Source organism: Hemicordylus capensis, chromosome 2, assembly GCF_027244095.1.
Source record: "Hemicordylus capensis ecotype Gifberg chromosome 2, rHemCap1.1.pri, whole genome shotgun sequence".
In the NCBI taxonomy this organism is placed as follows: domain Eukaryota; kingdom Metazoa; phylum Chordata; class Lepidosauria; order Squamata; family Cordylidae; genus Hemicordylus; species Hemicordylus capensis.
The window spans coordinates 263,893,378-263,905,923 of NC_069658.1; the positions used below are offsets into that span (position 1 = coordinate 263,893,378).

Consider the following 12,546-nt stretch of genomic DNA (forward strand, 5'->3'; position numbering starts at 1 on the left):
CCTCCAGCACACCTACACAGTTTGAATAGAGCGTCAATGCTCAACGTCAAGCCCCATCCTGGAGGACAGTGGCCTGCAGGATTGTCAGTTCAGAGCAAGATGAAGCCCATCTTTTCCACTTACCCTTCGGTGCCATTCTCCTTTTGCATTCAAATAGGCCTTGATTGCAGCCAGTCCAGCATATTCACCTTGGGCCCCACTGCAACACCACAAAACTTATGGTAAGCATCTGTGTCAAAGCACCTCCATTCAACATCCAATTTTAGAGATCCAATTAACAAAGCGAAAAGGACAAGTGGCACTACTCTCCGTATTTTGGATTGTGCACAAACAATCCTGTCTAGCCTACACCCGCACATATACACACAGGAAATAAATGTGAAATATGGATTACAGCACTTAACCTTATTTTAGTACATGCTGCAAGATGTGCTACTGTGGCAGGAGAATTAATAGATTTCCCATCTCTAAGTGTTTCATGTTATGTTGGCAGCCCTTTGTTTTTTCCCAAGGCAGAGAAGGAGAAAGATGCTGAGACGTTCAGTTAACCAATATGTTCTGGCAGCCCCGTTCATGTAAGGTTGCCAGATGCCGATGCACAGATCTCCTGCCCCTAGCCTTTAAGGAGCTGTGCAGCTGGGAGACATTCTGCCAGTAGGGCTTCTTCTGCCACACGGCCTCTGCAGTGGGGAAAACCATGCTTTTTTGACAGAGAACATGGCTTCATACAGCTACGAGTTGGAGGCAGGGAAAGTGACCATTTCATAGAATTTCTCCCAAAAACATGCATCTGCAGAAACCAGATTGTTTCCACTGTCATCAGAAATTTGTGCCATCCACGATAAACAAGATGGCCCATATACGGTGCAGTGTTACGCCAGTGTTTTCAATGAGCCTGTGCTTCTGGGACATCTAAAGAAACACCAGCGTTCTTGAACAAGAGCACAACTGCGCATTTACTTAAAGCTGTGCACCTGCACTTTGAGACTGCAGCTTACATTGGAAACAATGTAAGTTGTGTTCCCAAAGTGCCAGTGCCCAATTTTAAGTACCTTAACACTTGTGCAAGACTGCCAGCACTTCCTTAGATGCCTGCAGCTGCACAAGTCAATAGGTAATGATGGCGTATCAAATGTGCAAGATGTGGGCCTGTACGGCTGTCTCCACTATTCAAGCCCAAAGAATTTACATTCTAATACTAGGCAATCTCTAGGTTGAGAAACAGTTTTAGGACCATTTCACACAACTGTTTTCCAGACAAGTTATACTTTCTATGTCAAAAAAGTGTACACTGAATTGTGAAGCTACGGAATTCTCTGCCACAAGATGTGGTGACAGCCAACTGCCTGGATGGCTTTAAGAGGGTTTTAGATAAATTCATGGAGGAGAGGTCTATCAATGACTATGAGGGCTATAGGCCACCTCCAGCCTCAGAGGCAGATGCCTCTAAATACCAGTTGTAGGGGAGCAGCAGTAGGAGAGAGGGCATGCCTTCAACTCCTGCTTGTGGCTTCCAGCAGCATCTGGTGGGCCACTGTGTGAAACAGGATGCTGGACTAGATCTTGGGTCTGATCCAGCAGGGATGTTCTTATAATCACATATGGCAAACACCCATGTCTATTTCATAATATGGACATACTTCAAAAGAGGAATGTATGTTTTTCTCACATGCAATAGTGTACATGTAGTGGTGGCATGCTTTTTCCTACATAGAAAGGATGTCCGGGTCGCAGAAGAGTAGTGTAAAACAGAAAATCCACAATGAGTCAAAGCAAGATTGATCTCACCTGTTTGGTTGAAAGGAAATTTTGTCATAGCCTGTGATCTCACACAGATCCTTCTCAAGTTCCTGGAAAAGTTGTTGGTATCCTTGAGCCTGATCTAGAGCTACAAAGGGGTGGATATTGGCAAATTTCTTCCATGTGATAGGCTATGGAATTAAACAGACACAAAAAATTAGTGATGAGACATTCTTCAGTTGAATAATGAAGATTGTATGATGCTTATGACATGACTCTTAACGCTCCATAAAGACTTTTCTGCTAGACAGGCTGAACATTTCTTTATATCATACAACTTTTGAACTTTGATATTAGTTAGGAAAGGGTTGCATTTAATCCAAATAGAGTTCCATTAAAAGTCCTCATTATATTTCTTTATGTCCTCTCCACATAACAGAACGGGTGCATTTTGCTCAGCCATTCAGAAATAAAATCAGTTATTTAGCCCACATGTAAACCTTCATCAGAGCAACTTTTCAACATGTTGGGTAAGGTTCAGACATGACAAGAGATCCTCTTCTTTAAGAATAAAATTTGTATGAGAAGATGAAATAATTAGTGTAGACCAGAATATCAAAAGCATTATCTGCCTCCTGAATTTGTACGCAGTACTCCAAGTGTGGTCGCACCATAGTTTTGTATAAGGGTTTTGCCAGAGTGAGGGATAGGACACTCACCATAGTGAGCATTATGAATGAACTTGTGGGTTCTTGATCAAGTATGGTAATGTACAGTAACCCTTTACAGTTGGCAGATCGCCTTTTACACATGGATTTGTTGTTGTACAACAAATCAATCAAACAAACAAAACCAACAACAAATCCATGTGTAAAAGGCGATCTGCCAACTGTAAAGGGTTACTGTACATTACCATACTTGATCAAGAACCCACAAGTTCATTCATAATGCTCACTATGGTGAGTGTCCTATCCCTCACTCTGGCAAAACCCTTATACAAAACTATGGTGCGACCACACTTGGAGTACTGCGTACAATTCTGGTCACCACATCTTAAAAAGGACATTGTTGAACTGAAAAAGTACAGAAGAGAGCAACCAAGATGATCAGGGGCCTAGAGCATCTTTCTTATGAGGCAAGACTACAGCACCTGGGGCTTTTTAGTTTAGAAAAAAGATGACTGTGGGGAGACATGATAGAGGTCTATAAAATCATGCATGGTGTGGAGAAAGTGGAGAGAGAGAAATTCGTTTCCCTCTCACACAACACTAGAACCAGGGGTCACTCCATGAAATTGATTGCCAGGAGGTCTAGGACCAACAAACAGAAGTACTTTTTCACACAAAGCGTGATCCACTTGTGGAACTCTCTGCCACAGGATGTGGTGACAGCCAACAACCTGGATGGCTTTAAGAGGGGTTTGGATGACTTCATGGAGGAGAGGTCCATCAACGGCTACTAGTCGGAGGGCTGTGGGCCACCTCCAGCCTCAAAGGCAGGATGCCTCTGAGTACCAGTTGCAGGGGAGAAATGGCAGGTGAGAGGGCACACCCTCAACTCCTGTCTGTGGCTTCCAGCGGCATCTGATGGGCCACTGTGCGAAACAGGATGCTGGACTAGATGGGCCTTGGGCCTGATCCAGCAGGGCTGTTCTTATGTTATGTTAATTTAACCAGGATTCCAGGCCAAAGTCTTCTTTGAGTAGATTCATACAGTCACTAGGTTGTGTGAGTGAAAGGACACTTTGGCTCATGTGGGGGGAGGCACAATTTCTGCTGGCTGCCCTCCATCAGCAACCTCTTATAACAACATGTTTCATACTATGCCCAAGGGCCCCCCAGCTGGAGGAGTGCTGGGGCTAAAGCATGGAAGAGACCGTGAGAAAGCCCAGTTCTACAACTGGAAGACCATTTTAAGATATCTGGATACAAGCCACTATCTGCAACAAATCTCATCATGAGGTGGCTGTTTAATGGCGCAGCAGGGAATGGCTTGATTATCAAGCCAGAGGTTGCCAGTTCGAATCCTCACTGGTATGTTTCCCAGACTATGTGAAACTCCTATATTGGGCAGCAGTGATATAGAAAGATGCTGAAAGGCATCATCTCATACAGTGTGGGAGGAGGCCATGCTAAACCCTTCCTGTATTCTACCAAAACTCTGTGGTCGCCAGAAGTTGAAACCAACTCGACAGCACACTTTACTTACCTTTAAGGCTCAAACACAACCATATGCCTCAAATGACATATGGCCTATTCACACATGGATCTCACCAAAAGGCAATTAAAAATCCCATCTTCTTAAGAAGGAAGTGCAAATCAATCCTAAAGTTGTCTGTTTTTCCTCATGTGCTCACTACATTCTAGCTCAGAGCTATTCACTAACTGGCTATAAAGTACACTGTAAAGTTGGCAGTAGTCACCCACTGCTGCTTAGTTATCTGTGCTGGTCTCAGAAAAAAGAAGTCATAGGATTTGCCATGTAGCAGGGAAGTGAACTTACTGTGAGTTCTGATGAACTATTCAACTTCATTGTACAGGATCCCTGAAGGTAGCAGAGGGAAGACAAAATATAGTCAGCCGATACCATCCAAGGAGACCAACATCTACCAATTTTTCCTGTTAAATTAATACCTACCAAAGGAATCATGCTGTGAACAAGGGAAATATCTTTGTTTTCTAATCTTTTCATATACCGGACAATATTTGTTTCAGAGTGATAGCTGGAGACACAATATATTTTGTTAGCAAACCAGCTTTAACTACACAAGTCAGAGAATACATATGCAGCCCTCCCAAAAGCACTCTCTTACAGGATCTATTAATGATTTCAAAGCAAATGGATCTATTCTGGCAGGCACGGGTTGGAGTTCTTTAGCTTTTATGTTTTCCGCACATAAATATTTGCCCCCAAATGGAGGTTAACTTCCCCACATACTGTGCAATTATTTAGCAGCTACAATGTGCTAAGTCATGTGGCAGGTTAAAAGAATTTTTTTTTTAAAAGACAAACACAAATAGGAGAGTATACTGTTTAGTGCCCCTTAGTCTGTCCATCCCATCCCATCAGGGGTCATATATTGCGATATTTTTTCCCTTTAGGCAGCTTTCTAAAACACAATTGCAGAGGACGAAAAAAATCATGAGCTAAAGAGCTCAGCCCTCAGCTTGCATCATCATAATGCTTTGAAGAATTAAAACCAGATCTACTGTTCTCAATCCCTTGCAGGATGCAAAGAAAAGAAAAGCCAAAAGGGATAGAGAGAACCCAGAGAATTTCACAAACCTGTTGAATACTTGATGTGTTAGGAATTTTGAAGTTCTCTTCAATGCCGTACCAAAAATGCCCTTCGTTTCTTCATCCATGCTCTCAGCCACCAGCTCCTTTCAAAAACAAAAGAGACAGGTGGGCTCTTGGGCATGGTTTTTCTTTCAGAGAAAGCTTATTTTGCTTAGTAATGAAAAAATCATGGCTCTGTTAAAGCACTTCTACCTTTGTGATCTGTATTTTGCACAACCTATTTGTGCCCAATTCAGAACTGGAACATTCTCTCAAAATATTTTAAAGTGTTGCGAAATTAAAAGTAGTTATCTTTTTACTTAACCTTGTGGTTAAGACTTAACCAGACTCAACATTACTGAACATGAAATTTTCCTCAGGCCAAACTAGATGAGGCAGAGATACAAGATTCAAGATCTAATTATGTTGTAGTGGGGAAGAAAGGAGATTAAGATGGGTCCTTCAGCACTGGAGAAAGTTGGTTTCCCCCAGTGTCATTCTCCCAGTGAGAAGTGCCCCTCTCTCTTCCAACTTCCTGCTGGGGCGGCGCTAGTCCCCAAAAGCCCCGCGTGCCCTCAGCACACACATGGCACACACACCATTTGCGTGGCCAGCATGGTGTTGCTGACCACACAAATGGCACCCGTGCATGCGCAGACACCATATGCGTGCTGACATCAGGTAGGGCTTTTGGGGACCAGCACTGCCCCTGCAGGAAGGTGGAAGGGGCAGCAGCAAACAGGTAAGCCTGAACCACACTTCCAACCCCGGTTTGGAACATCCCTACTGCAACCCGTGCTCAGGACCAATTCTAGGCTAACCAACACCCTGTTCAAAAAGTGAAATTAGCACCCTCCGTGATGGAGCCCGTAGTCGTGCGGGCAGCCGATCTGGCCACCCAGAGCTTGGAGGCTGCTTGTGTGCGGGGAAAGCGGACTAAGCCCACTCTCCCCGCACAAGCCCTCCTGGCGCTTTACACATGTCGTGTGAAGTGCCTCTTTGTTTCAGCAAAGAGAAGCCACCACAAAGAGGCAGGCAGGCAGCCAGCCTCCCGTGCCCTTCCTCCTTCTTGCAAGGGGTGCCCAAGAGGCTGCATTGTCCTCCCTCCCCGAGCAGTGAGAGGCAGGTCTAGCCAATCCCTATCTACCTCTTGATAGGTCCAGCCAATCCCTATCTATCAAACTCAAACTTCAGCAAGCCTCAAAGTAGCTGCTGCCTCTTACACAGTCCTTGTGGAGGCCAAAATAATTGCCAGCATAAGGAGAGCTAGGCTCATACAGCACCCCAGGTAATATCCCTGGCAGTGCCCAAGTGGTATCCCTGCACAGCACCACCACCACCCCAAACCTACCTCACAGGGTTGTTGTGAGGATAAACAGCCGTGTACTCTGGGCTCCTTGGAGGAAGAGTGGGATATAAATGTGTATTTAAAAACACTCACAACCCAAGTATGGCACCCTGTTCAGTCACACAGGACATAACGATGGTATGAGTCAGCCCTGCTCATGCTGCCTTCATACACAATTGGGTGTGGGGAGGAGAAAACAGGACACTATATGGAAACGGGCATAGTGGTGCTATGCCTGTGGTGGCCTGAACCGCATCTTGTGTACGGAAGCTATCAAGCATAAGTACGCAATGTTTGTCAATTACATACAAAACACTCTACTTACAGCTGAAGATTCACAGCCAAAGACCCACAATAGGTCATCCAAGTCTTTTTCCGTTATAGTTTCATCAAGTGAAACTCCAAGCTGTTGGCATTTGGAAGAGAGTAAGGAGAGGGCAAACGTTACTCTGAGTTTTGCCATGCACAAAATGTCAGTATATTTGCAACTGAGCACAAGCCAAAATGTGGAACAAGTATATGAAATCTGGGTCCCGTTGATGGCCGACATCCAGACTAAAATGCTCATGAGTAGTCCAACTGAAATAAATAGGACAAGTTAGGCCTGACTGACTTGTCCTATTGATTCAATGGAATGGTTCATGAGCTTCATTTCCCCCCAACCCTACCTGGAGATACCAGGGATTAAACCTGGGATTGTCTGCATGCGAAGCTTCTCCAAGGTTGCAGGCAGGAGTCTCTCTCAGTCCTATCTTGGAGAGGCCAGGGAGGGAACTTGGAACCTTCTGCTTGCAAGTATGCAAATGCTCTTCCCAGAGCGGCCCCATCCCCTGAGGGGCATATCTTACAGTGCTCACAGAAGTCTCCCATTCAAATGTAAACCAGGGCAGACCCTGCTTAGAAAAGGGGACAATTCATGCTTGCAAACACAAGACCAGCTCTCCTCCTTACAGGAGTTACAGCTAGGGCTGCCAGGTTTAAAATCCAGGAATGGCCTTTTAGCTTTAACGCTTCCTACTGAACTGAGAGATGAAGCAGCAGCAGCAGCAGCTTCTGGCCATTTCCTCCCTGCATTGTAGCACCTGCCCACTTAGCAACTGTGCACATGCATGATGCAAGCCGCAGCACCCTCCATCTGTGCCACCATCTGAAGGGCAGGGCAGGAGTTCCCTTCATGGGGGTGGATAACAGGTTTGGGGAGGGAATGGCCAGAGCAGCAGGTGCTGCTTTTTCTCTCAGTTCAGCAGGAGGTTTAAACATTGAAAAAAGGCAGTTCTCCACTGGAGAGCACTGCAAGGTACAAGACAACTGGAGGGCAAAAAGCAGGGAGAAGGCCCATTCTCTAATTTTAGACCTGGCAGTCCTAGTGACAGCCTCTCCAGAAGTCTTGTCCACACACGGACACCCCCTTTTCGACACTTTCTGGGCAACATGGGCTTTTCATAAGAAGCCAGTTGTAGGAGAATGTTCTGAAAGCAGATGATGCTTCAGTTCGACCCTGAAGACTGACCAGTCTGGTCCTGGAAGCTGACTAGATGGAAAACCAGGTGGAAACCACATCCAAGAAGACCTGAGCTCTTTGGAGAAAGAGCAAGATATAATGGAAATATAGCCATGGGCTACCTTGAAGGTCTCTCTGCAAGCTTTCTGAATTTCCTTCTGAAGCATATTAGAAAGAGTAATGTGAAAGAAACTGATAACTTAGTCTACTAGGAAATTTGCTGACAGCAATTCTGTTTTTGTTTGCACGCACACACAAACTCAAAGCACGTTAGATCAGGCATTATGGGGCAACATATTAGAAAAGTTATTTTCTAACTTTTCTACTGTGTACTCCTTACATTTTAAAAATGATTACAATATTTTAATGATGGTGGCAGATGGACAATGAAGAATGAGCAAAAGCCCTGAGGACAATAATTTAACCATCACTTACTGTGCCATCACTGTAAATCCGCAAGTTTATCTGTCTCTGGGCTGCCCTGTGCAAGACCTCTTGAACGTCACATCCACACTGGATTTTCAAGGTATCAAAAAATAGGTCATGTTGCAATTTATGACCAGCTCTCTTCAGACCTAGCAGAAACAGTGCATGAAATCTCTGTTCCACTAGCAGCTCACACTTCCATAAGGTTCTTCATGTTATGTGTGTATTTATCTTTTGGTCACTTCTGTTTTATCAGCCAGTGTGCTGAGCTAGAGTGCTAGCACCATGGCTTGATGGCCACTGATGTTATGATATGGACTTGTCTAAATTAGTTTAGTCAGTCAAGATAGACATAGTGGGAAGGAAATTGGCAGCCTGACCTGCCTGATAAATGGATGGCACATTGGTTGCATTGCATTATGGCCAAGAGCAGTGTTCCCTGTCACAGGGACTCCCAGATGTTGTTGACTACAACTCCCATAATCCCCAGCCAAAGGTCATTGCAAGCTGGGAATGATAGGAGTTGTAATCAACATCATCTGGGAACCTGTCTTGCAGGGAATACTGGCCAAGAGCCACGTTCTGTCTGGGTTGAGGCTCTGCATGTTGCTGCCCCTTGTGGCAGCCTCCTGCACTGAACCTTCCAGGCCCTAGGCAAGCCCTCCAACCCCACCCCTGAGCAAGCTCTGTGGGATCAACTATTGGCTCCACTTACAACAGGAAGTATATAAGTACTTCCTGTCTGTAGCAACTCTTGCATTAGTTTCAAGGTCCCTTGGCGCATGGTTTCTGTTCTCTATAGCTTGGCTACTTGGCTTCTCCAACCTTTGGCTCTGTCCCTGCCCTCTGGCTCAACCCTGGCTTCTGGTCTTTCAGTGCAGCTCAGCCCTTGGCTCTGCCCTGACCTGATCACTGCATGGTTCTTATCAGCCCACCCGGTTCCCAGCTCTGGCTTAAACTCTCCCAGTCCTGATTTCAGACCCTATGCAAGTTCAAGAAAGTTGTCAACATCTCAGACCAGACAAAAAGTTCCCTCTATTCTGTAAGGAGAACAGTGGTTCTTCTGATGAAGAATTCCCCAATTTATCTTAATCCAAGTATAAAGGTAAAGTGTGCTGTCGAGTCGGTGTCAACTTCTGGTGACCACAGAGCCCTTTGGTTGTCTTTGGTAGAATACAGGAGGGGTTTACCATTGCAGTATGAGATGATGCCTTTCAGCATCTTTCTAAATCGCTGCTGCCCAATATAGGTGTTTCCCATAGTCTGGGAAACATACCAGCGGCGATTCGAACCGACAACCTCTGGCTTGCTAGCAGGGGCGTAACTACCATTAGGCAAGGGGAGGCGGCTGCCTGGGGGCCCCCACGCCTCGAGGGGCCCCCCAGAGGCAAGTCACACGACTATATATTATGGGGTGTGTGTGTGTGTGTGTGTGTGTGTGTGTGTGTATCAGTGAGGGGCCCATTTTAAAATTTTGTCTCTGGGCCCACTCCAGCCTTGTTACGCCCCTGCTTGCTAGTCAAGTCATTTCCCTGCTGCACCATTAGGTGGCTTTAATCCAAGTTCAGCTTTTTGCACTAAGGATTCAAAGTTTCTGGAGATTCACCACCATGCAGCCATTAAATATTCACTCACCTTCAGCTAAAATTAAAGTGGCATTATGCACCCTCCTGGCAATGTGCTTCAAACCATTAGCACCATGATAGACTCCGAACATAGCAGCCATGTTAGCCAGAAGTGCCTGAAATGCACAACATTGAGAATAAATAAGATTACTATAGCATGTTAGAACAATATACTTAAGGATTCAAAGAAACCTGGGGAGAAATTACTTAAATTCATACTCTTTGAAAATTATATTTTAACTGAGTTCTAAAATAACCTATGCAGCTGTCAGAAAAGCTGCAATTAGTCTCAAATTTTAGACTAGTAAACCAAGTATTCAAAGTTCGGGAGTGTGAATGTGCAAAAGACAAAAAACAACAACAACGAATATTTTACTAGCTCCATAATTATGTCATGGGGGTATAATATTGACACAGCCACTGATGTGCAGAAAGAGGGTGCAGAGGCCTTGGTGCATATAAGCATAGCTCTGACAAGACTGGCACAATTAGCAGGGTCCATATCCAACCCAGTTTCTTATAAGGAATACACACACATACACACACTCAGCATAGTTGAATATATTCAAAACAACAATAAAGGCTATACAGACATTTCTCACCAAAGTCATGTTTCCTTTGGCAGCTTTAGGGTTTCCAATTAGGGACTTTTATAGAGGACATGCAACTATTTTGGGGACCAAATGACTTTTTTTTGGCATGTGTTGTGGTGTCTGGAGTTCTGGGGTGCAGCTGGAACATTGTGTTTGCTCAGAACACTTTGCTCTCATGAGCAGCTTCTCTTCCTCTGTCTCCTTCCCCTTTCTACTGATCATCCATCCAGTGGGAGAGCCAGAGGGACAGTTCTGCTTCAGTGACAGGCTGCAGAACCAAGTGATGCAGAAGCATATAGGTGGGCCCAACAGGTGCCGCTTGCTTCCTACATGTGGTGGCGGCAGTAGCAGTGAGAAGTTAGAAGTCAGGTGACGGATATCGACTTTTTTCACCATCTGGGCCTGGCAACACTAGCAGCTTACCAATTCTTATGCTCATCAGCTACTGGAATAAAATTACAAAGTTATCCTTTCCTATCCATAACTGAATAAAAGTTCACCTGTGCTGTGCAGATGTTGCTTGTAGCCTTATCCCTCCTAATATGCTGCTCTCGGGTTTGTAATGCAAGCCGATATACTTCTTTTCCATTAGCATCTCTTGAAACGCACAAGAAGAGAGGACTAATGAAATCTAAGCCAACAAGTTACCTTTAGTGTTAACAAAAGCAGAATTTAAGATGACGAGGTCACACACACACACACACACACACACACACACACACACACACACGTACGTTAATCTTGACAAGGTCACACACACACACACACACACAATCTCTTGATGAGATTTATTTTTCTTCCATAATGCAATTTTGCAAGCTACAGTCTATTGAAACAGAAGAGCTAAGGAAAATGCTTATTAGGGCAAACACACTAATAACACCCAGTGATTCTCACTCAGAAAATATTTTTCTCCCACCTCCCAAAAAAATTACTGGACAATAGCAATATAGGGCTAGATAAGCTGGAGAGAAAGTCCTGGCCTGCCTAATATGATGTAGTGTTAAATACACTGATAGCCTGCTTTAAAAAAACAAAGTTACTCAAAGCAGCAAACAGAACTAAAACACGATCAACATTTTAAAACAGTTTAAAAACCACCATTTTTTTTTTACTGCCATCAAAAGTTATAGCAGTAGTCAGCCGCAAAATGAACACCAAAGGTTTGCCTGAAAAGAGCAATCTTGACAAACAGATGAAATATAGCTACTGAGGGGAGCACAATGGCATAATTGTCATGATGCACCCTGGTTCGCCCAAGGAGGACTTGAGCACAGAGACAGACTCGGATGAATCTACAGAGCAAGCCCCACTTGAGGGCTCCTCTGCGGAGCCCCTCCCCACCCAAAGAGGAGGATCTTCAGCGGGCTCCTTACCAGAGGCTGACCTGAGCCAGGAAGAGCCTGACAAGTCTGCAGGCCCCAAGGAAGACCCCAAAGAAGACACCCCCCCAGTGTAGAACCCCTCAATAGGGTCCTCAGGAGATCCTCCAGAAGTGCGAGCCAGCCGCCCCAACCAGGCCCTTCATTACCTTCCAATGATTTGGACCCTGAGGAAGCTCTCAGCCAGCCTGCTCGCCACCGCGAAAAAAGCATGGGAGGAATTTTGGCAGGGCAGCACTCGCCTGGCAGCACGGCCAGGATTTTCGCAGAAAGGTCTCCTCGGAAGCAGGGAGTCTACTCAAGCTGCCAGCACTAATGAGGCAGCACACAGCCTCAGAGCCTCTGCCTTTATAAGCCCTTCAGAAGCAGCCTCTTGCTGCTAGAACAGCTCACCTGGCTGCTGCTCCTGGCTCCCAGGGCTACCATCTGTGCCTCAGTCCTAGAACTCTTGAGACCCAAGTTACAACCCCTTGGTCTAGCCTCCGCGCTCTCCTGGAACTCTGCTCCACAGGTCTGTTACCTTCTAAACTTGCTGCCTGTCTCCAGACTCCACTGGCGAGGAAGACTACCTTATTAGCCTGTGCTTCCTGGTAGCAGTATGGCAATAATACACCAAGAAAATCGACAGCACAAGTTCCATGAAGAGGACTGG

The 12,546-nt window shown here is 45.3% G+C and overlaps 1 protein-coding gene across 1 annotated transcript in view; it reads right to left on the reverse strand.

Moving 5' to 3' along the window:
• GLDC (glycine decarboxylase) overlaps positions 1–12,546 on the reverse strand; it is a 52,615-nt gene that overhangs the window by 18,071 nt on the left and 21,998 nt on the right. The window contains exons 8-16 of the mRNA XM_053294504.1: positions 11,013–11,109; positions 9,930–10,035; positions 8,304–8,443; positions 6,693–6,773; positions 5,026–5,123; positions 4,378–4,462; positions 4,243–4,284; positions 1,789–1,931; positions 124–199 (exon numbers count right to left, since the gene is read on the reverse strand). Of these exons, the coding sequence (XP_053150479.1) occupies positions 124–199; positions 1,789–1,931; positions 4,243–4,284; positions 4,378–4,462; positions 5,026–5,123; positions 6,693–6,773; positions 8,304–8,443; positions 9,930–10,035; positions 11,013–11,109 (868 nt within the window). The remainder of the gene's footprint in view (positions 1–123; positions 200–1,788; positions 1,932–4,242; positions 4,285–4,377; positions 4,463–5,025; positions 5,124–6,692; positions 6,774–8,303; positions 8,444–9,929; positions 10,036–11,012; positions 11,110–12,546) is intronic.